Source organism: Phodopus roborovskii, unplaced genomic scaffold, assembly GCF_943737965.1.
Source record: "Phodopus roborovskii unplaced genomic scaffold, PHOROB, whole genome shotgun sequence".
In the NCBI taxonomy this organism is placed as follows: domain Eukaryota; kingdom Metazoa; phylum Chordata; class Mammalia; order Rodentia; family Cricetidae; genus Phodopus; species Phodopus roborovskii.
Genome location: NW_026126598.1, coordinates 10,781,849 through 10,807,410, shown reverse-complemented (window position 1 = coordinate 10,807,410; position 25,562 = coordinate 10,781,849). Strand labels below are relative to the sequence as shown.

Below are 25,562 nucleotides of genomic sequence, written 5' to 3'. Positions count from 1 at the left end.
GTCTCTTCTCTGGATATACTCCCTCATCAGGAGATTTGTGCCGTCTTCTCCTTGAGTCTTGCTGACCTTCAGTGGCAAAGCTTGAAGACTCCATGAACGTCCCAGAGGGTGACCAAGTTTGGGGATGCATCCCAACTGCTATCCTGAGGATTGGAATGAATCACAAATGTGGTCTGGAGTGCAGCTCTGCGAAGGCAATCAATGACCTTTTCCCCAGGGTTAACTTACATATGTCTTAGGCTCACAGCATTCTTAGAGCCACATACAAATGTTCTTATACAATCCAAAGAGGAAGAGGAGGAAGGAAGAGTTAAGAGCCAGATGTGGGGGAGCTCTAAGAGACGCTGTCCTCTGGACATAACACGGTCATTGGACTCATGAAGCCACAGCAGCTGTGGTGACCTAGCAAACACTCTATCACAGACAGGGAAGGGTGTGTGAGGCTCTGCCCCACCTGAGGAGCTACAGGCAGTGACTGCAAGGGGACAGGGAGTCACGTTTTTCCCAGTGGTACAGCCAGTGCTATATAGCCACGTTCCTGTAGTCCCTGTCCATGTTGGTGCAAGCAACTCTACTGGAATTCAGGAGCTCACGGAAGCAAGGAAATACAACGGGGAGAAGTGGAAGGGTAATAGGAAGTGAAAATAACCAAAATAAGGGGAAAAGAACCTGTCGGGTGATGTACACCTGTAATCCCAGCACCGAGAAGGCTGAGGCAGGGATCACATGGTTTAAATAGTGAGACCCATCCTCAATAACCAGGACCTTAGAGGATGGCCTCCGAAGGTCCCTGCCCAGTCCCCATACCTCTGAGCATCCTCATCACATGGAGACAGCATAAAGAGCCTTTGTAAGGGAGGCTATGGATTAATAAGGGGTGTCAGGGCCGCAGTGCTGGGACCATACAGCAAGGAGTGTCTGTGACAAGGGTCTCACTGCTGAGCTTGATAGTTTTTGTTCTCACTTCCTAGATGGGACTTGAATGAGCACCAAGGAAGACAGCTTCCTGTTCCACAAAGCAAGCTGTGTGTGCCATACAAAAGGTCATCTCTCTCTCTCTCAATACACACACATACACACATGCATACGTGCGCGCGCGCACACATACACACACACACACACACTTTCCCACAGGTACATGTTGGCTATAGGGTCTTTATTGCAAATAAAATCTGAGGTATGAGAAGCTGACCAGAAGCTGGGAGGGGTAGCCCCTGCTCACCCCTTGCTGGGTCACCAGCCCACCTGAGGCTGGAAGGGCCCTTCCCACCTGTGCACTGAGGTAGCTCCAGCTTAAGCCTCCACAAGTACAATACTGAGGGTGCCCATTTTCCAGGCAGACCCCAGCCCAGTCAGGAGGGCGGCAGGAGAGGCAGGGAGAAGCCCCAGCTTTAGGAGGGGCGCATCCTGCACCCCAACAAACATTCTTGCCTCTCAATAAAGGCACACCTTCCTGCCCACCCACCCAGGGGCTGTTGGGGAGGTCGACAGAGGCAGGCCTGAAGGATCACTGCTGCTCCAGGCAGTCCTCGGTTACTCCCTGGGCAGCCAGCTCCGCCAACACGTTCTGTAGGTAGTTGGGGTCTGGATAGCCATGGCCTGTCAAGTTCCGGTCCATCTCGGTCTTGTGGTGGATCTCATTCCACACTACTGTGTCTGTCTCACCCGTGGTATTGGATGTCCCCACAGTAAAGATGAGTCGTCTCTTCCAGGCCACCTTCAGGAGCTCCAGGACCTACCGGGGAGAGGGGAAGGGGGGGGCCCTTAGACAGCCACTGCGGCTCTGCCCTGCCACACAGCCCTTGGCCCATGAGGTGTCCCACACAATCTTAGACACTGAACCACAAGTATAGGGCTCTCTGGAGCACTTTACATCAGCCTTGGCCCAGCCTCACCGTCTCCATTTTGGCACTGGCCTTGAGGTAGCCTTCCCTCCGAATGTGGCTGGACCAGCTGCTTCCTGCTCTCATCACAGCCCCCACATATAGCTTGGGGCAAGGAGTGGAAGTCAGTAGTAGAGGGCTTGCTGACAACTCCAGCTCAGCAGGGACAGAGATGAAGATGGCAGCAAGATGGCAGCAGTAAGCTACACAAACCTGATGGCCCAAGCTTGATGCTCAGGACCCACCCAATGGAGAGGGAAAGAATAGACCCCAGAGCCATCCAATGATTCCCGCATGAAAGCCACGCATGGCCCTCACAGCCCTACATCCCCACCCCCACATAGAGGGAAAGATAACTAGAGTCCAGCCCATCACCCAGGAGCCAGATGGCTCTTGGCACTCCCTCTGAAGGAGGCATAGCCTCGCCATGCAGCTGAGGATGCCTCTGAACTCTTGCTTCTGCCTCCACCCACCAGGGCTGACACTGTAGGAATGTGCTCGGTTTATGGGGAGCTGGGGACTGAACCTAGGGCTCTGTGTACGCCAAGCAAGCCCTCCACCAGGCAAGCCACACCCCAGCAGACAGGAGCCCCACGTGTTGTGGCTTCAGAGCACCTGATCTGTGGCAATCTGGAGCTTCCTCATCCTCAGGCTTGGGGCCCGCCCTTCCCCAGGCCCATCTCTAAGCCCCACATCATCTTCCTAGCCTCCATGTCGCTGCTGAGGTCCCAGGCTGGCGGGTATCCCCAGTCTCTTGGGGGCAGGGAGGGAAGCTCAGTGTCCTGACCCAGCATGAACCCTAACTCTCCTCTAGAGCTGCTGTAAGGTCATGTCTCCTAACACGGTGGGTCCCTGGTGAGAGGGCAACAGGGATTTACCTTGCGGCCTTGCGGGTTATCTGGCAGGTAGCACTGACGGGGAAAGCCCCGGGCTGTGAACGGCTTCCCAGGGCTGGGGTGCTCCGGTCCCTGTGAGAGGAATGCAGACAACTTGATGGCAGCCGCAGCTCACAGGCCATGGAAGCCCCACCCCAGCCTAGCCTTCTAAGCTGGGTCCACTTCTGTGCCAACACTCAAAGTCAGTGTGGCCTCCCAGCCATGGCCCCTGTCTATAACCTGTACCCAACGGCCTGGCAACTTCCTCTTTCCTAAGGACACTGTAAACTCTGCCAGGGGCAAGGACGGGCATTCCTACTTCTCTTGCCTCTCTTCACAAACCCCTGAGCGAGCACGGGGAGCTCAGTACTGGATCCCTCAGGGTTAGGGTCCTGGCCCACCCTTCAGCCTTCCCGCCCTGTACCCTACCACCCGCTCGCACACTCATGAGCCCCCGACACAGTGCTCTTCATGCTCTTCGGTCCACACCACACGAGCTCAGACGTCTCCGCCTGTGGAGAGCCTTCCCTCACTCAGAGAAGGGCCAAAGGACACCTCTCTTACTTCCATTACCCAACCCCCAGCGCTCCTCCAGGCAGGGCGGCCCTGGTCACTATGCTGGGTACAGATGCTGAGAGTACAGTGCAGGAAGAGTGATGTGATGCTCAGGAATGGTGACTTGGCCAGGTCCCTGGCGGGGGGCTGGCCCTCACCTGGATGCCGTGAGGGATGTTGTAAACAATGAGTATAGTCCCGCAGTCTTCATGGCCTGGGAGAGACACTTGGAACCTGAACACCTCCATCTTTCCCCACGGCTGCGTTCCAGTCTTCTCCCCATAGATGGTTTTGCAGGATGGACACTGCAAACTCCCATCCTAGAGAGGGCAGATGAGATAGCCTGAGCTAGCAGCTCCCAGCACATTTCAACAGCCATGTCCAGATGGCAGAGGGGGTCAGCATGCTTACTCTGGCCCCCACACAGCCTCTCCTCACAGAAACTGGACCTCAATGGTGTACTGTAGAGGCTAAACCATGCATCACAAACCTGATTCTCACTCAAATGACGAGATGCCAGGAGACTGGCACATGGTAGGAAAATGAGGGTCAGTCTCTAGTCACCTTCACAGACCTCCCTGCACAAGGCTGCCATGAAATGTACAAGGAACATTGGACCTCAACAACCGTGTGACTTGGTCCCCCCTCCCACAGGCCCACCTCTGACTAAACTCCTCCACAAGACAGCAGCTGGGTCAGCTGCTGGGGGCCCGAGTCAGACTCTCCCTGTGAGATGTGGCCTGGAACCTGCAGTCGGGAGTGGGATAGGACCCTAGACAGAGTCCTAAGGATTTTTTGTTTTTATCTAGCTAATTATTTATTAATGTGTGTGTTTCCATGTATGCACATGCATCTGAAGGCTAGAGGACGTCTCCTTCCACCTTTACATGGACCTGTGTATGAAAGCTCCTCTACCTGCTGAGCTATTTTATTTGCCCTGTTTGTTTGTCGAAGATCTTAAGCAGCACAGGATGCCCTCGCATTCCTGAGCCTTTGACATCAATCTCCTAAGTGCTGGGAAAGCAGGTGTCCATGTACGGTGCCCTGAGCTTCTTCATCTGTACATGGCTGACTACTCAGGACTGCCATAGAAAGATAGGAAATACATGGAAGTGGTAGTGTAGGAGATACAGCCCTAATGCTCAGAGGAGCCTAGGATCCCTCCCGGAGGTAAGCCGGAGGGAGTCATGTACTCAGACCTGTTGGCCATACTCCTACAGCTTGGGGTGGGCCTCAGGGACCCGGACGTGCATTCAGGAACATCTCTAAGCCTTTGGCTCTTTTCCTGGTGCTGGGAACCTAGGGCAAGCACTCTACCTATGTCACACCCCAGCCCCTCACTGGGGGATTCTAGGCAGATGCTCTACCACTGAGCTATACTCCTGGCCCAGCCCCTCACTGGTCTAATCCATGCTTTCAACCCCACAGCCCAGCATCTGCCCTTCAGCCTGCTACTATACTAGCATATCTTGGGCTACTTCTTTGTTTGGTTTTCTTGAGACAGACAGGCCTAGAACTTATGCTTCTACTGCCTCAGCTTCCCAAGTACTGAGATTACAGGTATGTGACACCATACCCAGAGGCGGTAGGCCCAAAATGGGCTGCGAGGACAGGTCACCACAGCCCCACCCAGACCTGTGAGTACCTTGTTCCCATTGCAGTACATGGCCAGTAGGCACAGCAGGTGGAAGGTGTGGCTGCACTTGCTGAGGCGTCCCACAGCCATGGGCCCAAGGGTCCTGCTGTCAGTCACATCGCTGTACCCAGAAGCCACAGCCAGTTTCTCCATACAGATGATGCAGTCCTGCAGGGAAGGCACACAGCACACACTTGCTAGTACACACACCACAGCAATGCACACGCTGATACTGAGCCCCTGGGAGCCAGTGCAGAGGTGGAGGAGGCAGAGTCCCAGCTCAGTCAGATGAAGGTTATGCCAGGCCACCAAAGTCAACCCGGCAACTGTTCTACAACAGGACCACAGCACCATCTCCCACCTACGTCCTTGAAGGGCTGACCAAAAAACACAGGCCACGAGGCAAAAAGAACAACCCAATGGTCTCACTAGAGACAAGAGCCAGAGAGGAAAGTGTGTCCCTTGGACAAGGCCACCTTGTTCCCTCAGAAAGCTGGCCTGACACAGCAAGTCAGTCATGCCTACCCCACAGGTCAGAGGGGAAAGCACACCGCTCAGGACTTCAGCTTGGCCATGTGGTGAGAATGAGCTCTGGCTACCTCATCTTGGTAGTGTCTATCCACCCATGAAAGGCTGGAGCCAACACCAGGTCCTGGAGCACAGTGCCAGCCTCCTCCAGGCCCTGAGGGCTGGGGTCCTCCTCCCAGGACACATACCTCATCGGGGGCTATTTTCAGCTCCTCAGTGTACTTTCTGATCACGTGCTCTGGATCAGGCTTAGGCGTCCCTTCTGGAAGAGAGCAAGATGTGAGTGCTGTCCCAGGCATGCAAGGTGGGGAGTGCAAGGCTGAGGAGGGGAGCAGGCAGGTAGGCAGGCAGAAGTCCCAGCTTCGAGGAGCAAACGTTAGCAGGGCTGAGACAGGAAAGTTAGCTCGAGAGACAGGGCAGCCTCCAGTGCAGGCACAGGATGCCGACACCCCACCCAGGCCACCTGCTTGGGGGTAGGGCTGGCCCATGGAGGCAGAGAATTTGCAAGAGAACAGTACATCCCCCAGGAAACCACCCCAGAAGTGTCAAAGGGCAGCTCTGAGAACAAAGCATCCCAGCAGATCCTGGCGGTGCTGTCTGCCCAACTATCAGCACTCTCACATGGAAATTTCAGAGTCAGTGAGTATGGAGAGGGGACAATGTAGCATCTGTATGTGCTAAAAATGTTGTCACAACACATTGCTCTCCCCACACCTTGGGACTGGAGGATCTTAGTCACAAGCCCACTGGGCTCTGAAGCCGAGCGGTCCTGGAAGTGGCTGGCTGTACAGGAGTGTGTGAGGCTGAGGGGAGCCCTGAACCAGGGACAAGTTTCCAAGGAGCAGAAGAGTTAGACAGGAGGGGCAGCAAAGTCTGAGTCTTAGCTAAGCCAGAGAAGAGACAGAAAATGGGCCAGGGAGAACAGTGCAGGCCTGAAGCAGTCACCCGGCCAGGGGCCCCACTGTCTAGCCTGAGATCATATTGTGCAGCCTTCAGCCTATGGCTGCAAAGATTTCTATCTGAGAACCAGACCACAGGACCCCTCCAGACCAGAGAAGCAGATGACAGCACACGGAGAAGGGCTTGATGTAGAAGCTGGAAAAGGGGACATGTGAGCTTGATTCTAGTTCATGTACTGTGACCAAATCCTACACCTCAGAGACCCAGGAAGTTGTCACTGATAAAAGTGTCAGCTGTTAGCTCCTAGAAAATGTAGAAACCAGCCAAGGGCACCACATACATTACACCCCATATATGCCTTGGAACTCACCAAACAGAGACACAGAGACATACACAGACACGCACCTCACCATCCCTGCAAAGCACTTCCGCACTTGGTCACTGGCAAGAAAACCAGACAAAGGACCAACAGGACTGTAGCTGCCACATAGACAAGACTTCCCTTAGGTCAGGGGGCCTTTTAGAAGAGTCCAGTTAGTTGGCATGGTGGCCCATGCCTTGAGAGGCAGGACTGAAATTCCAAGCCAGTCTTGAATGTACAGCAACAGCTTGTCTCAAAAACAGAAGACAGGGAAGCCCTATGGCTACATAGTCCAGTCTCCAGGTAACCTCAGGTCTTCCCTCTGCTCAGAACCAGCTAGACATCCTGCTGCCCACTTGCCCACACAGCCTTCCACAGCTGAAAGGAGCTTCGGTTACTGGCATTTCTCAGAGCACTCCGGCCAGCCACATGGATCCCGTAAGAGTCACCTACACCCCAAGGGCCAGAGGGACTGCCTGCCAAGCGTCTATGTTCTTCACAAAGTGTGTGCTGAGAAGCTGCCAGCCTGCCCTGTCCACAAATCTGTCTCTACAGAGGCATACTCCAAGTGTGTGCAGAGGGCTGGGACTTTCAGCTTATCTGGTAGACGGCTTGCCTATCATAAACGAAGCCCTCCCTGGGTTCCAAACCCAACGCTACATGAACTGGGTGTGGCGGTGCATGCCTGCAACACCAATGCTTAGGAGATGGCAGCAAGATCAAGGTTCAAAGTCAGCCAGGCTTTCTGAAGAGACAGTAGTGTCAGCAGCAGCAGCCAGGTCAACGCTGAAGTTACACGTCCTCAGCAATAAGCCCATCACCCAACAATACTGAGCCGGTAAAATGCCAGTAGCCACTTCTGCTGGCAGACAAGGGCAGGGAGAAGAGGTGCAGGAGTAGAGAAGGGCCGTGGAGGGCAAAGAAGAGAGTCCAGGCAGCAAGATTTGGAGGAAGCTGAGCAGAGCTGGAGAGTGTGTGTGAACCAGGAACTACCTTTCACGGACATTTTCCTCAGCCTCTTAACTGAGCTGTGACCTTTAGAGGCCGGACGGGAGGCAGGAGGGCCGGTGGGCCGGGGTGCGCGGCTAAGACACACAGGGAGTCCAATGGCTGACAGCACACTCGTCATGCCTGCACGGGTGCGAGATCAGACATGCAGAGGGGACAAACGTTAGAAGGAGGCATTCCACACTTGGTGTCCATGGCCCTGCTGGGAGTGAAGTGGTGACATTGTGAATGGCCATCAAGACTGGGAATCTCTCCAGGAGAGGGGAGCTGTCACTGGAAGGGTGCCAGTGCCTCCCCAGGCCAGCAATGTGGTTGGTACTCCAGGCCAGACACCAGAGAACCTGAACCCCAAGTTCCCCGAAGTCTACACAAGCCACTGCTGAGCCTGTGCCCACAGCATGCGGGGAGGGAGTGGAAGGACAAAGTGGCTTTAGGAGAGCAGAGGCAGAAGAGCCCAGGGGCCTCCTGCATGGCATCTCCCCATGACCGGCACAGGGAAGAAAGAGAGGGATGTGGCAGGGTGCAGCCAAGCTATGGCAACAGGGGCAGACCCAGCAGGGCAGGCTTCAAGGGCCTGGGGTCTTCCCTTGACTGTGCTAAAGTTACTTGGCTTGTGATCATCTGGCCTCCTGTGAGATGCTGTCCACAGCCTGTCTGGACTGTGTGGGTAATGATGGTGATGGCTGACACTGTCAACTTGATGGGCTCCAGAACCACCAGAACCACCAGGAGACAGCCACTGAGCACATCTCAGAGAGTCTCCAGATGACATGGGTTAACTGAGGTAAAGAGCACTCTACTGTGGGCAACACTTTCCCCAAGGAAAAGAAGGAGGAGGAAGCCAAGCACCCATCTCTCTCTGGTTCCCAACTGGGGGTGCGTACCCACATATCCTCAAACTGAGATGAAGAAACCGAATTCTTCCTTCCTTTCTCCCTCACTAGTTCTTTCTGTTTGGTGTTTTGTCACAGCTTTGGCAACACTGCGATCTGGAGCAGCGGTCCACAGGACTACTCCCATACTCCCCACACTGAAGCCACCCCAGGCTTCATCTACTAGGGAAGAATCCCCAAGAGGCACCGGTGTTGACACTGGACGGGTTGCTGTCTCCAAACCATAGGACTGCCCCATTACGGGAACCCACTTTTTCTAGATGGAAGCTCTTCTGATGCCGTCCCTCCCCCGCACTCCCTGGTAACCTGATACTTCCTGGGACAGAATATTCTCTTGCTGGAAGTCCTCACCTCTGTTACACTGCCAGCCCACACAGAAATACAAGTCCTCCAGGATCTTAGTCTGGCTCCAAAGCACCTTCTTCGGGGAATGGATGCCCTGGCTTCTTAGCCCCCTTGACAGCAGCCTTCCTGGTCCTCTGCACAGCCTCCAGAGCTGAGCACAGCCCTCCCCTGTGCCATTCCTTTCCAGGACAGGTAAAACTAGAAAGCACCACCTGTATCAGAGTTGTTGCAGAAGGGCTGAGGGGCAGCGAGGGTCACAACTCTCAACTGGACAATGAGCTGTACTGGGGACAGAAGCAGAGGCCAGCAACGGCCCGAGGAGGCTGGAGATCATGCCGTGGCCTCTCAACAGGAGGCCTCACAGCACACACAGGAGAGGCTTACTGGGTGGGGCCCACAGCATGGGTTGCCCCAAGGATAACCCCATTCCAAGGATGTTCCCACAGGAAACGGAGACTGTGTGACAAAAGGACAAGGAGGTGCAAGTGGCAGGAAGCAGGGAAGAGGGATGGAGCAGCATTCCTTCAGAGAACCCCAAGACTGCAATGACTCACTGACTAGAACGTGCCCCCTTCCCTGGACTTGTGATGCTGAGAGACACATCACAGGCGTGTCTTCGGGAGTCTGGTTTGGTTTGGTTTGGTTTGGTTTTTGAGACAGGGTTTCTCTGTATTGCTTAGGAGCCTGTCCTAGAACTCATTCTGTAGACCAGGCTGGCCTCGAACTCAGAGATCCACCTGCCTCTTCCTCCCAAGTGTTGGGATTAAGTGCCACCAACGCCCGGACTGAGGGAGTTGTTAGGTTAGGTGACTAAGGTGGAAGGCCCACTCTAACCGCAGCCAGCAGCATTTCATGGCTGCGGTCTTGGACTGAATAACAAAGAGAGAGTCAGCTGAGCACCATCACGCACCATCACCATCACCTCTCTGCAGCCTGACTGCATGTCATGTGACCAGCTGCCTCCCACTCTTGCTGCCAGACTTGGCCTCATGATGGACTGCATCCCCTGAAACTGCAAACCAAAACAAGTACCCTCCATACTTAAGTCACCTGTCAGGTATTTAGCCACAATGACAAGGAAAGTAATAGGACTGAGCAGGACTCCCCTAGGCAAGCAAGCATCACTGTCCACACAGAGGGAGACAGCCATATGTCACTGCCACCTCAGCTTCTTTGCTGTCCTCTATTTCCTTCTTTGCATCTAGCCATCTGAAAGCCCTCAGGCCTGCTTCAGCTGATACCATTCCCTCAGCATGAGCCCCATAGGGGAAGGGTGCTACTGACCCACTATTGTCTGCCTTGCATCCCGGGCAACACATTTATGTTGGAGGTGTCTGCAGAGGAGCAGAGACATCCCCTGGAACACACTAGCAGTTCCCCAGAAACCAAGTCTCAATACTCCTTCCCCGTCCAACACAGTGCCCTACAATTCCAGTCACACACACACACACACACACACACACACACACACACACACACACACAATCTAAATCAGAATGAAGACACTTAGAAAGGAAATGGCCTTTGGGTTAGGGACATGGCTCAGGCAGCAGATTGCTTGCCTAGCATGTGTGACATCCTGAGTTCCAACCTCAATGCTCCATAGGTGGGTGTGGTGGTGCAGCCCTCTAGTTGCAGCACTGGGAGACGAGGGCAGGGAGATCAGCAGTTCACGGTCATTCTCAGCTGCACAGTGAGTTTGAAGCTAGCTTGGGCTACACGAGACTTTCAAAAACAAAAAAAGTCCCCACTTCAAAGTTACATAATGATGAAACATGAACATCCTTCATATCTCTCTTGGTGACAGCAGTATCTAACAGCCAGGCATTGTGGGATGACCCTCTGCCATCTCACGTGACCTCTCCAGATGCCAAGTTGAAAGGGTCTTCTTAGCTGGGCGTTGGTGGCTCACACCTTTAATACCAGCACTCGGGAGGCAGAGACAGGTGTTTGAGGCCAGCCTGGTCTACAGAGCTAGTTCCAGGACAGGCTCCAAAGCAATTCAGAGAAAAAAAAAAAAAAAAGGAAAAGAAAAGAAAGAAAGGGTCTTCCTTCTAAATGGTTGAAACCAAACCTCCTTCTGCACTCCGCTGAGATGGCCTTTACCAGGTGTGAGCCAAGCTGCACATGATTTCCCTACCCTCAAGCTTGTACCGCCTAACTACCTGGTGCAAATACAGGGATTCCCTATAAACACAAACTCAGCTGCTCAATTTCCTTGTGCCAGCTGTAAATGACCAAAAGTCATTGCACGATTCTGTTTTCCTTTAAATATTTTTCTCCAAGCATGGTGGTGCATGCCCTTAACTGCTGCATTCAAGAGGCAGAAGCCGACAGGTCTCTATGAGTTCAAGGCTACACAGTGAGACTCTACCTCAAAAATAAAAATTTTTAAAAAAGATTTGTTAATTATGAGTTTACTTGTGTCTATGTTTGGGTACGTGTACATGAGTACCACTGCCTGTAGAGGCCAGAAGTGGGTGCTAGATGCCTTGGCAATGGATTTACAGGCAGCTATGAGCTGCTTGGGTGTATGCTCATGACCCAAACATGTACTTAAAAAAAAGAAAGAGCATTTTCATTTATGTGTATGAGTGTTTTGCCTGAATGCATGTACATGTAACATGTGTGTGCGCCTGGTGCCTACAGAGGTCAGAAGAGGACACTGGTCCCTGGATCTGCAGTTACAGAGGTTGTTAACTGTAACCTGGGTGCCCAGGAACCACACCCAGGTCCTCTACAAGAGTATCAAGTGCTCTTAACTGCTGAGTCATCTTTCCAGCCTGCCTTCCTATCACACTCACAAGTGGCAAATGACTTTGATGGGTCCCCAACAAAGAAGGTGTTATAAAGCACTAGTATGCATGGCTACAGTGACCTTCCTGAACTCCAAAGGTACCTTTTCATATTCCATGCACATACCCTTCCTCTGAGCACAGCCTTCCTGAAATGGACAGCCCCATGCCCAGTACCTCTGCACCGCTCCACCTGTCTATGCCACAGGCATCACCCCTGTCCAATGCTCTTGCAAAACTCAGGACACCAATGCATCACAAAGTAGCCAAGGATGCACTCTGTCCTAGTACAAGATGGGTATAAAAGAAAAAGACTTCAGACCAGGCAGAATTCAGGAGACTGAGGCAAGAAGATCAATACTGAGATCCTATCTCAAAACAAAAACTGCAATCCCAACTGTAGGAGACTGAGACATCAGGCTCATTGAGCCCGTCTCAAACAAAACAAGACCCAATCAGGGCTGGGGATGTAGCTCAGCTGGTAGAGTGCTTGCCTAACATGCACAGAGCTCGGAGTTCCACCCCAGCACCTCACAGAGCAGGCACAGTGGCACATGACTAACTCTGTCACTTGAGAAGTGCAGACAGGAGGATCAGTCTAAGGTCATCTGACACCAGCCTGGGCTACATGAACTCTGTTTAAGGAAAAAGGAAGAAAAGAAAGAAAGATGGGATACAGGATGCAGCCAGGTGGGAGGCTAGTGAGGTGGCTCAGTAGGAAAAGGTACTTCCAGCACAACCTGCTAACTTGAGTTTGATCCCCGGGACTCACTCGACAGAAGGGGAGAACTGACTCCTACAATCTGTTCTCTGACCTCCATACATGCTCCATGGTATGCCCTCCACCACTCCTACACACAAATGTTCATTTTTAAAGGTTCTAAGGGCTGAGAAGACAGTAGTACAGTTGGTTAAAAAAATAAAATTACTGTGCCAAGTATGAGAAACTAAATTTGATGCCCAGAAACCATATAAACCATATAAAAAAACCTAGGCCTAGTGGTTTGCATTTGAATTCCAGGGGCTGGGGAGGCAAGGACAGTCAGATTCCTGGAGCTGGCTGGCTAGGAAGTCAGCCAGCCCATCACAACCCGAGAGTCCCAGGCCAACAATGAGAGACTGACTGGATCTTAAAAATCAAGGTGGTGGCAGACTGCAGCTAGGATATCTGAATCTTCTTCGAATCCCCCAAGACAGCGCCCCTTACCAGCAGGAAGTAGTTTGGAAAGAGCGACGCCCAAATTCCCAAATGTTGTGTATAAATGTTTGTTTTCATTTAATTGGGCTTTGTTATATAAAATTAAATAAAAATAAATAAATAAATAAAAATCAAGGTGGTGGCGCACACCTTTAATCCCAGCACTCGGGATTAAACTCACAGCTGGATCTCTGTGAGTTAGAGGCCAGCCTGGTCTACAGAGTGAGTGCCAGGATAGGGTCCAAAGCTACAGAGAAACCCTGTCTCAAAACAAAAACAAACAAACAAACAAAAATCAAGTTGAACCGCTCCTAAAGAACACTGCCTGGAAAATTCTCTGGATCCCCTGAATACACTCATAAAATATATCAAAGACAAAATGCCAAGACCTAAGGGCTGGAGAGACAGCTAAGCTGTTAAAAACACTTGCTGTTCTCGATGAGGACTCAGGTTTGGTTCCCAGCACGCACAAGGCAGCTCATAACTCCTGTGAGTCTCACTCCAGGGGAATCCAATGATACCCTCTTCTGTCCTTTTTTAGGACCCTGCACTCATGTGGTAAACATACATACATTCAGGCACATACATATACAGAATAATCATAAACACACACACAAGACCTAACTAAGGCCAAAGGGGCCCTGTAAAGAAATATTATAACTATAGCTCAAATGGCTGCAAACTCTAGGAAAGTATCTACCAGGCCTGACATCCCCCCCAAAGATGGAGAGACTCCTAGACTTGCTCCCTTGGAGTATACCAATCACCCCAAAGAGGCACTAATCCCCAAGAAGTCCCTTTGGATTTCTCTGAGGCCCCAGAGGGTGCCAGGGCCTTCACCCCACCAGTCCCCTCCCCACTAAGCCCAATGGGACATGGTCTGTTGGGACACTTACCTGCAAGCGCTTGCTGGACCCTGCTGGGCTTTGGCATCTGCACGGGCACAGTGGTCGGGGCACTCCCTGGGCTGCTGGAGGAGGGACCGCTGGGGAAGGAGGCACTTGGGAAGAAAAGAGAGCAAACTCAGTGGACGATGTCGTACTGTGGAGAAAATCTGCAAGACTGGGAGGTTCTTTGGCTGCACTTTCTCAGCAGCCTGTGGGTGGAGGCCCGTGCACTATTTCCTCAGGCAGTTCAGAAACTCTGAAGACAAGGCGTTCAACCAGGTTTCAAGTAGACTTTAAAAGAGACATTCTGTCACTTTCAAACAGTGTTCTAGTTAAAAACTGTATCATTCATTCATACATATACCTGTACACACACACACACACACACACACACACACACACACACACACACACACACACACGCAGGCCAATGAGATGACTCAACACTGTGTGTGAGCTTTCTATCACTGAGCCTGGCCACCCTGAGTTCATTGCCCAAAACCCACAGGGTAGAAGCAGAGAACCAATTCCTACAAACTGTCCTCTGACCTGCATGTGAGTTTCGTGCAGCACGTGATTATCCATACACAATAAATATATGCAAAATTTTAAGGAAGGCTCTCAGCTGGGCATAGTGGCACTCACTTGTAATCCTAGCACTGAAGAGGCAGAGGTAGGAGATCTGACAGGAATTTAAGGCCAGCATGGTCTGAGTTCAGAGGCGCACAGGCATGTCAGAAGAGGGAGCTGGAGTCACAGACAATTGCAAGCAAACCAACATGGCTGCCTGGGAAGCAAACTCAGAGTCTCACTCTTATCTACTATGGCACTCCAGCACTCACAAAATAAAACTTTAAATGAAAGATCCAGACCCTGGGGGGATAGCATAGTGGGTAAATGCCCACTACGCAAACATGAGGACCTGAATTTGCATCTTCAGGGCTTGTCTAGATAATCAGTGAGCTCTCTGGTTCAGGGAGAGATCCTGTCTCAAAAACAAAACCAAACAAGGAAGGCAGAGGCAGGTGGATCTCTGTAAGTCTGAAGCCAGCCTGGTCTACACAGCAAGTTCCAGGAAAGCCAAAATAAAAATAAGTAAATAAAGCTGGGTGGTGGTGTCACACACCTTTAATCTTGGCACTTGGGAAGCAGAGGCAGCTGGATTTCTGTGAATTCAAGCTAGCCTGCTCTACAGAGCGAGTTCCAGGACAGCCAGAGCTACACAGAGAAACCCTGCCTTGAAAAAATAAATAAATAAAATAATTAATTTAAAAAGGCAGCATGTGAAGACACCCAGTGTTGACCTTTGGTTTCAACATGAATACACAAATGTAGATATGTACAAGCACATGCGTATAACATAAATGTGGGCTGAGTTGACCATAGTGATTAAGACCAAAGTTTAGTTCTCATTCCTCATGTTCAAATGGCAACAACAGGCAGGCCTGGTGGTATAGGCCTGTCAGCCCAGTTATTCTGGAGATTGAGGCAGGAGGAGGGGGTCACCAAAGTCAAGATCAGACTGGACAACATACTGAGACTTTGTTTCAAAGTAAAAAGAGGACTTGGGAAGCTGGTAAGATGGCTCAGATGGCATTTGCTGACAGGTCTAATGACCTGAGATCAAGCCCCTGGAACGGACATGCTGGAAAGAGAATTCACTTCTGAACGTTATCCTCTGATCTCTGAATAAGCAGACACAAATGCATGTGTGTATGCAAGTGTATACACACACATAATACACACATATAGGTAAAATAGAACTTATGGATGTAGCTCAGTGGTAGAGCCTTGCCTAACAGAAGTGAGGCCCTGGGTTCAACCCCTAACACAAAAATAAATGGAGCTGGACCGAGGGAAGGTCTAAACCAGAGTAGTGCTCTAGGGTAGACCTGAGTGATGAAAGGTTTTATTTGCCATGCAGTGGTGGCACATGCCTTTAATCCCAGAACTCAGGAGGCAGAGGCAGGCAGATTTCTGTGAGTTCGAGGCTAGTCTGGTCTACAAAGTGAGTTCCAAGATAGCCAGGGCTACGTAGAAAAAAAATCCTGTCTCAAAAAACTAAACAAAACAAATTATTTGAATTTCTTGAATGTTCTCTTCAAATGAAATAGCCTGGTGTGGTGGGGCTTCACAAAAACAAGGCTGAGTGGGGGCTGGAGAGATGGCTCCAGGGATCACATGGTAACACCACGTGCAAGCCATTCTGGTTTGGGGCAGAGCTCTTCAAGAACAGTTGACCAAAGGCCTGAGTTCCTGCCAGCTCCTCCTCCTTCCCACTCCTGGGGCTCTCCCGACCCCCTTTCCATGCGGCCCTGCCCATTCTGATGATGAAATGTGAAGGTTACAAAACCTTCCCATGTGGTTCCTCTCACACTCTGGGGCTCCTTGGTGCTCAGCCCAGAACTTGGAAGGCACTCAGGCATGGAGGACAGACACTAGCCAGCTCTTGTACAGCCATGAACATAGCAGCAGCCCCTGCCTCCAGGGTATGCCCCAGACCTGCCCCAGAGAAAGGGTGGAAGCTACAAGGCAGCTGGTGACCTCATCCAGCTGTGAAGCCACACACCCAACTGGAGCTGGGCTGAGGGAAGGCAGTGGCCTCCCACAGGGTCTACAACAGAGCAGTACTCCCAGGCTGGCCTGGTTGATGAAAGAGGGTTTATTTGCCTGGCAGTGGTGGCACACACCTTTAACATTAGCACTCAGCAGGTAGAGGCAGGCGGATCTCTGAGTTCAAGTCCAGCCTGGTCTACAGAGTAAGTTTCAAAATAGCCTGGGTTACAGAGAGAAACCCTGTCTCAAAACAACAAACAAACAAAAAGGTTTTTTGATTTTTTTTTTTTTTTTTAATTTCTTGAATGTTCTCTACAAATAAGAAAGCCTGGTATGGAGGGACTTCTTGTCCCCTCTACTCTCAGCCCAAAAGAAGGCTGGGGTGAGAAGGCTTAGTGGTTAAGAGCTGCTCTTCCAGAGGATCGGAGTTCCCAGCACCCACATGGTGGCTCAAAACACCTGTCATGGTATCTGATTCTCTCTTGTGGTGTGCTTGAAGACAAGAGTATTCACATACATGCAAGAAAGAAAAAAAAGAAAGAGGAAAGGAAAGAAAGGAAGAAAGACAGCCAGACAGATAGGCAGGCAGGTGGACAGACAACAGCAGCTGGGGTGCATTGAGGGTGCTCTGAGGTATTGATGCTACCCTATCTGCTGTCAGTAGATGTAAGCTCACCTTCCCCAAGCCTGTTTCTACCCTTTTTATGTTTTCCTTTAGCTATGATAACATGCAGCCCAAGCTGGCCCAGAACTCAGTAAGTAGCTGAAGAGACCCTAAACCCAGCCTCTAACTCTGGAGTGCTAGAATTACAGGTGAGCACTACCACACCCCATTTACAATGCTAGAGATTAATTCCAGGTCTTCCTAGGCATGATTCTTACTAATTAAACTACAGCCCCAGGCCATGTGCCCTCCCTTCTTTAGATAGTCTCATTTATACCCCAGGCTGTCCTCAAACTAAGTGTAAGGATTACAGGTGTGTGCCACCATTGCAGGCTGGTGCTCTCCTCTGCCCTGGCTAGGAGGTGGGTGATCTGTGATATGGATTACTCAGATGCTTTATAAGGGAGGGCATTTAGCAGGTCCATGGCTGATCTGCAAAGCCAGCTTCTGGAAACAGAAGCAGGCAGATCACTCCAAATTTGAGACCAGGGTAAGCTACATAGCAAATTCTAAGGCAGCCAGGGTCATACAAGACCATTTCAAAAGGAAAAATAAACAAAACACGCCCTTCACCCCTGTCACCTCTCCAGAGAGCAATGAACTTGAGCTCTGAATCAACATCAGAAGTGGGAGAAAGGATCACAGGAGCCAGTGGGCTCAAGGACACAAGAAAATCCACAGAATCAACTAGCCTAGACTCATGGGGCTCACAGGGCCTGCATGGGACTGACCTAGACCCTCTGCATGTTAGTTATGTGGCTTGGTCCTCCTACAGAACTCTTAAGAGTGGGACCAGAGGCTGTCGCCAACTCTTTTACTGCCTTCTGGGATCCTATTCCTCAGTCTGGTTACCTTGCCCAACCTTAATACATGCAGAAGTACTTCGTCTTACTACAACTTGATATGCCATGCTGTGTTGATACTCCAGGGAGACCTGTCCTTTCCAAAACAGAAACAGAGGAGGAACATATTGGGGGATGGGGACAAAGAAGGGATGGGATGAGGGAGCTGGAAGGAGAGGAGGGTGGGAAAACTATGGCTGGGATGTAAAATAAATGTTTTAAAAAAAAAAAAAAAAGCCAGAAAAACTGAAGTTTGGCTCTATATGAGAGAGAAAGCTGGACATCTGTGTGTGTGCACAATATACACATGTGTGCATGCATGCTTTTGTATGAATGTGGGGCACATGGACACTGTGATGTGAGGCATCATCCTCACTTTTCTTCTACCTTATTCACTAAGGAAGGGTCTCTCAAGCAAACCCGGAATCCACCAATATGAGCTTGCCAGTCACCTTGCTCTGGGGATCTTATCATCCTCTTCTGAGGATGGGATTCCAGGAGGACTGCCATGCTCACCAGGCATTCCTGTGATTTTCTGAACTACCATCTTCACATTTAATCATCAAGCGCTTTAAAACAGAGCCACCTCCCCATCCTGACTTTCAATATCTTATTTAAAGAACTTGACCCAAGGAGGCCAAAGCAGAAGGAAACCCAGTCACCTCATCACCCACCCTGGACTTGGACTACATTCAGCACCATTTGGACACACTAATGACAGTGCCCTAGGCTCAGCAGGCTGTAAGATGGACACGCCAAGTCTCACTCCAGAATTCCATATTTTATAGAGTGGAGAGTAGGATTAACCCAAAGCCCAAAATAATTATCTCAAGAAGAAAGACACATACACACACACCTGACTTCCAGGAGCAGAAGATAGACAAAGCAGGTTCCAAGGGCCCTCACTGAATTGAAAGCTCCACAGCAGCATTGGAGCAAAAGGAAAATCCAGGAGCCAGAAGATGGCTTAGCAGGGTAAAGACCCTCACCAAGCCTGATGACCAGAGTTTGATGCTGGTACCCACGAGGTAGAAGGGAGAGAACTAATTTCCACAACCTGTCCTCTGACCTCCATGCTTGTGTCATGGCCCATGTATGCCTATGCATCACACACACACACACACACACACACACAGTCTTACCTAAGTTTATACTCATACGTGAGGTCACATTCATGGCTATCCTCAGCTAGATGAAGCCTACTGGATACAGACTAGACACATTTGGCTAATGTTTCAAAGCTGCCAGCCTTCATCACAAGGCTAAGCAAGTTGTCCTGCCCTGCATTAGAGATGGCCCTGAGCATGACACCTTCTGGAAAGTTTTCTAGCACCCTCATTAGTGTATGTTTTGCTGCTTACAGGGACAAAACTTCAGCTACAAGGAAATGTGGTTATACCCAGAAGCTCAGTTACAAATGACACAGCTTTGTCTGGAGCTCATGTTCCCAGGGGGCACAGCCAGTTTCACCTAGACTGAACAAAAAAGGACAGGAAACCACATGAGTTTTGAAAAACATGAGTTTCCATAAAGCCTGGGACATCACTCACTCATGGTCAGGGTGCTGCAAACTCCCACGAAATGCTGTTGCCCCTCCCTTGGCTTCCAGACCTGTTACTAAAGCCCCTGGGGAGGAAAAGGGGCCAAATGTTTGCATTTCTCCAGTGCCAGCTGGGGAAGAGACCAGGGGATTAGTTAAGCCCCAGGGCTCTACAATCCACCAGAGCAGAGTGCCTGAGAAGACCACAGAATAAACTAGATATGCAAGGCTGGTGACATGCCAAGCCTGAGGACCTGAGTGCAATTCCCAGATCTACTCGGTGGAAGGAGAGCTGACAGGTTGTCCTCTGACCTCCACATGCAAACACCTCCCACATATACAAAATATATACATGTAATTTTTTAAAAGAGATATGAGTAAACATTTGCTTGTTCAGACTGGATAGGTCCCTGTAGTGAAAGGATACCCCTCCCAGCTCCTAAAAAGCCTGAGGAGACACAGATGCACAGTGACTTATGCTGAGGCAGCCAGCTTGCTCTGAGGCTGCCCAACCAACACAGCAGGCTGGCCCAGTTCCTCCTGGCTCCTGCCACCCGGCAAGTAGCAACAGGAAGGGCTTGTCTGGCGGCAACAAGCTGGCCCAGTGACCTCCTAGCCTGCCAGGGTCCTAGCAGTGTCTGTAGGCCTGCAAATAGGAAGAAGAGACCCCAACCAACAGGAGCTCCATACCAGGAGGAACAGTTCAAGACTTACTAAGTCTGACTCATCCCAAGTCCCCAGTTATAGTTCTGTGGAGTTTGCCTCAGCAGGGCTTGGAGGCTCACACCTATAATAGGGAAGAAGTCAGAATCTGACGACAGTCTGGGCTACACACTAAATTCTAGGCCAGGCTAGGCTAAAAAGTGAGATACTACTTGGGAGAAGGGGCGAAGGAGTGGGAAAGGATGGGGAGAAAAAAGAAGTGGAAAGAGGAAGAGGAGGTAATGAGGAGAGAGAAGACAGGAAAGAGGATGATTCCCCTCAAAATAACTTGTAACAATTCCACCAAGCAGAAACTCTGCTTCAGTGTTCTAGGCTGGTCATACAATCCTGTTCCCTCAAAGACCAAGCCACACACTAAGGGTAAGTGACATGAGAGAGGAACCTCCTGGAGCCTGCAGGTTCATGCCCATGTAAGAGCCTGCAAAGGGCTCTGTGATACCTGTCTGGGTTCCCAGTCCCCAGAGGAAGTACACTCACACAATTCTAGGGAGAGACTCCCTGGAAGCCTCTGATCCAGGCCCTGTACTCTCCTTGGTCTAGCAGACCCCTGCCTCCCTGCTTTCCTCCTCCCTGCACACTCAGGCCAGCTTCAATGTCTATGTACCCCACACCTGGCAAGTACCCAGGCACCATGGTGGGTGCTAAACTATTGAGCCACACCCCTAACCCTCACTGGGGAGTCTAGGCAGTTAGTTGCTCTACCTCTGAGCCTTGCTCCAAGCATGGAGGATTCTAGTGAGCATTCTAGCACTAAGCCATATCTGCAGGTCTGCATCTGTAGACTCTAGGCAAACATCCCTGATGTCTACCCCTGCCCATGTCACAACCATGAAAAATAAAGCTTCCTAAGGCATCAAAGACTTGGGCAGCTCACATTTCTTTAAGTGGATTTTAGAGAACACTACTAGCTTTTGTAAGATACCTGTGTGTACCAGGCACTTTCCTCCCTTAGGTGGAGGTTCTAAGGATGGCAGAGTAATTGCCTAATACACAGGAGGAAGAAATAGGAGGAGGAAGAATTCCAGGCCAGCCTGGAATACAAAGGGAGACCTTTTCTAAAAACAAAATAGAATAAAGAAAAACATAAAACACCAGAACCAGTGAGATGGTTCCGTGGGTAAAGGAGATGGCCACCAAGCCTGATGACCTGAGTTCAATCCCAGCCCAACATGGCAGGAGTTTTCCTCTGACTCCAAATACTCACTGTGGCACCTGCACTCACCCACCCACCCACCCAAAGAAAAGTTAATAATTTAAAAAAAATATCACCTGGCTTGGGCTGGCTGGATAAATTGCTCAGCAGTTAAAAGCACTGGTTATTCTTCCAGAAGACCCTGGTTCAATTCCAAGCACTGACACAGTGGTTCACAACTATCTGTTACTCCAGTTCTAAGAGATCTGACATCATCTTCCAGCACCAGGCATGCATGTGCACAGACATACATACACACAAGACACCAACACACATGAAAACAAAACAAACCACCAAACTAAACAACAAAATTCCACCTGGCTTCATATGGGGGCAGACCCTATAACCCCAACACCCCGAAGACTGAGACAAGAAGACTGGCTCCATCTCCAGCACCACAGACAGCCGAAATGAAAAACACATCACCTAGTTTGGCCTGGCCTCTGACACCATCACCTTCTCAGGAGCTATACCCCACAACCTCCACCCTTCCCAGGCTCCTCTGAACTAAACTCAGAGTTATATGTGCCACCACATCTGCACCGCCTGCACCTGGCAGGAGTCAGCCAGTACCCATTTATTCAAAATGTCCCCAGCTGGGCACTGGTGGTACACACTTTTAATCCCAGCATGAGGGAGGCAGAGTCAGGTGGATTTCTGTGAGTTCGAGGCTAGCCTGGTCTAGACCAAGTTCCAGGACAGCCAGGGTTAGACATGGAAAAACCTTTCTCAAAACAACAACCAAAAAAAAAAAAGAAAGAAAGAAAAAAAGAAAGAAAACAGAATGTCAAAGTGTCCTCAAGGAGCAGAGCCCCTCGGGCAGTATGCAAGCCCTGGCCTCACCATCCTGAGAATGGAAGGACTGTTGAGTAATGGATAATGGCCTATAATCCCAACACTGACTGCTGAGGCAGGAAGCTTGTTCAAAGTTCAAGAACAGCCCCAGCTATGTTAAGTTCTGGGTCAGCCTGGGCTACAGAATGAGTCTGTTTTAAAAGGCAAAAAAAAGAGTTGGGGCTGTGGTTAACTGTCTAACTGCTTGCCTGGCATGCAACTGTGGTTAACTGGTTAACTGCTTGCCTGGCATACACAAAGTCTTGGGTTTGATCCACTAGCACTTGAGAGGTAGATCAGGAGGATCAGAAGTTTGAGATCATCCTCAGCTATGCAGGGAATTTTGAGGCCAATCTGAGCAACATGAGACCCTGTCATTTAAATTAAAGAAACAAACAAACAAACAAAAAAAGATTGCTGATCCCAGGACTGCTAGGACCAACGATCAATGTGCCATGGTTTGGTAGCTCCATGGGATGCCACACTGGAAAACCAAGGAGTCTCAGCACTTGCAAGAGACAACACACTAGGGACAAGCAGGCATGTAGGTGCAAGGCTGAGGGAGAGGCTTTCCACATGGGTAAAAGCAAAGTTCCCACTGTGAGGTACCTGGCTCCACTGGAGGTGGACGGTCCTGAGGGCAGGAGCTGTGGCCCCAGGTGGGAGAGGCTAGAGTGGAACAAGGACTGGTTGCCTGGAACAGGAGGTGTTGCGCCCCAGGGGTTGGTGGTGTTCAGCCTGGGTGCAGACCTAGCCCCAGACAGTGAAGGTTTATTGTATGGAGCAAAGGCCTGGTGGGCCCCAAAGACAGTAGCGGTCCGGTGGGGTGCCTGGGGGGCAGGGTACGCAGGCAGGTTGGTCATGGAGTGTCGGTAGCGACCTGACACAGGGCCAGTTCCACTACCATGGAGGCACTGTTGGCAAGAACAGACGAGTCCCATGTGGCCTGGGGGAGCGATGACTGAAGTCACTGGGTAAACTGGCCCCACTTGGCGTCGCACATTCCGGCAGAAGCTGGAAGTCTTGTTGGTTTGCGTTAGGGTGGCATAGTTGACAGTGTAGTTGTAGCCCAGTGGGGCCAAGTCCACGACCTGGATGCCACGGCTTACTTGCTGTTCCAGATAGTCACAGACACTAGCTTCATAAGCGATCCAGGATCCGTCATCACCCAGCCACTCCCAGATGATGCCCTGACCTGGGGCAGAATTCTGTGAGAACAGGTGCCTGCGCACAGACCTCATGGTGCCTGTGGAAAAGGATCAGGACCCATAAATGAAAATCCTCCTGCTACTCAAAGCACTGACACTGCAGGTGTGCACTCCCATACCCACCTTTCTGTGGGTATATGTGTGCATCTACATGTGCATATGTCTGTGGTGTGCATGTCCATGTATATGTGTGCATCTGTCTGTGGTATGTCCAAGGTGTCAAGACGTCTGTGTGCTTCTGTGTTTTGTATGGTTGACTGTGTGTTTGCCTGGATATGTCTAAGTATCTACATCTTCATGTATATGTCTGTAGTGTGCCCATGTTATGTCTGTGTGTCTGCACCTGTGTCTGCATATGTATATTTGTATATATGTATATGTCTGAATATCTGTGTGTGCATACGTCTATGCTGCATATATGCATCTGTCTATAATATGTGTTGGGCAGTAGTGTGTCCATGGTGTGTATATATCATGTTTGATTATGTTTGTGTCTGTGTATGTAGACATGTCTGTACATGTCTACATATGCACTTATTATGTGCATGTGTCTGTGGTGTATATGTGGTATATGTCTGCCTATGTCTCCGTGTGTGTGTGTGTGTGTGTGTGTGTGTGTGTGTGTGTGTGTGTGTGTGTGTATTGCTGAAGATGAACCCCAGGGACCTCACACATTCTAGGTATGTGTTCTACCACCAAGCTACATCCCCAGTCTCAATTCTTTCCCCTTAATAGCACAATATCATCACTGTAGGTACATGGTCACATTGCTATTTGACTTAGGGACTGGCAGAGTCTATTCTGTCCAGATTTCATGGTAGGGTATAGAGGCTCACAAGGCAAGAGGCACTAAAGGACCAAGTCACAGAGTATGGGCTCACGCTCTATGGCAAAAAAGGCTGGCAGCTTACTTGTCAAACATGACTCATACTCGATAAGGCTTTTATTTTTTTCCCTCTCCTTAAGACAGTTTAGTCCAAAACTCTTTAAATCCTCCATCTGCAGCCTCCTAAGTACTGAAATTAAAGGCAAGAACCATAAGACTCTCTCAACTACCATGGTATCCTAATCCATATTAGCCAGCCTGCTGAAGGAGGAAGGAGCCAAGAGAGCCTTTGCATGAGCTCCCAACACATCGGCCACTATGGTTCATGTCTTCCAGTTAATGGCTGGTTTCTTTTGAGACAAGATTTCGTTTAGCCTAGCCTGACCTAGAACTCACTATACAGTCAAGGATGACCTTGAACTCCTGACCTTTCAGCTTCCACCTCCAGAATGCCACAATTACAGGTATATACTCAACATTGGGTCTATGCAGTGCTGGGGCTAGAACCCAAAGCTTCTTCTATGCTAGGTAAGCACTGTACCAACTGAGCTACCCCCCCCCCAGCCCTGGAAGTTATCAGTTACAGTACCCTCCTATCAGATGTCAAAAATAGGCATAGAAGGTATGGCCCTCACAACCATAACCTAAAACCTAGCATGGTACCCAGCCCAAAGCCAGAAGGGTCTTACCAGTATCCTGGCGGAACTGAGTCCAGCTGGGGAGGTCGATGATGTAAGGGGCCAGTGAAGGGTCAGCCTGGCCTAAGGGGATGCTGTGGGCCAGGCTCCCCAGTCCGAAACGCTGGCCCTTCTGCTGGACAAACTGCTGCTCAATGAAGGAGCAGACAGTGGCACTGTAGGGATGCCAAGTGCCAAGCCCATCCTGCCATTCCCACACAGCCACCACCACAGGGCTGGGGTACACCTGCGGCAGAGACGAGCTTGGGGCCATGGCCATCTTCTGCTTTCCCTGAAGACTTCAGACCACTCTGGGTTGCAGGCTCAGGTTCATTGCCCAGTACCTCCAGGGGATCTGGGAACAAGACACAGCAGTTACTCACACACATCGGGGGTCTTGTCAGGCAGCTAAAGAAAACCTACTTTTGTATACCACCCCAAGAGTGCCATGAACTAACTCTTGATCTCCATCTCTGCTCTAACAGGGAGATATTTAAAAGACATTCCTGCTGTTTACCCCCACTTCACCAAACAGTGAAAGAGGGGTGCTAATCACTACCCAGTCATTTCCTTCCTTCCTTTCTTCGAATGTGGGGATAGAATATAAGACCTGTTCGTGCCACACATCTCAGCTTC

General features: G+C 50.5%; 1 protein-coding gene across 3 annotated transcripts in view; it reads right to left on the bottom strand.

Moving 5' to 3' along the window:
- Window positions 1–1,135: 1,135 nt before the first annotated feature.
- Dtx2 (deltex E3 ubiquitin ligase 2) overlaps window positions 1,136–25,562 on the bottom strand; it is a 38,752-nt gene continuing 14,325 nt past the window's right edge. For 2 of the 3 annotated variants that reach the window (XM_051204959.1, XM_051204960.1), the window contains exons 3-11: window positions 24,939–25,281; window positions 22,825–23,461; window positions 13,874–13,977; window positions 7,732–7,869; window positions 5,666–5,739; window positions 4,959–5,117; window positions 3,472–3,633; window positions 2,762–2,851; window positions 1,136–1,735 (exon numbers count right to left, since the gene is read on the bottom strand). In XM_051204959.1, the coding sequence (XP_051060916.1) occupies window positions 1,508–1,735; window positions 2,762–2,851; window positions 3,472–3,633; window positions 4,959–5,117; window positions 5,666–5,739; window positions 7,732–7,869; window positions 13,874–13,977; window positions 22,825–23,461; window positions 24,939–25,206 (1,860 nt within the window). In that variant the 5' untranslated portion in view covers window positions 25,207–25,281 and the 3' untranslated portion in view covers window positions 1,136–1,507. The remainder of the gene's footprint in view (window positions 1,736–2,761; window positions 2,852–3,471; window positions 3,634–4,958; window positions 5,118–5,665; window positions 5,740–7,731; window positions 7,870–13,873; window positions 13,978–22,824; window positions 23,462–24,938; window positions 25,282–25,562) is intronic. The other variant, XM_051204961.1, reaches the window with a different exon arrangement.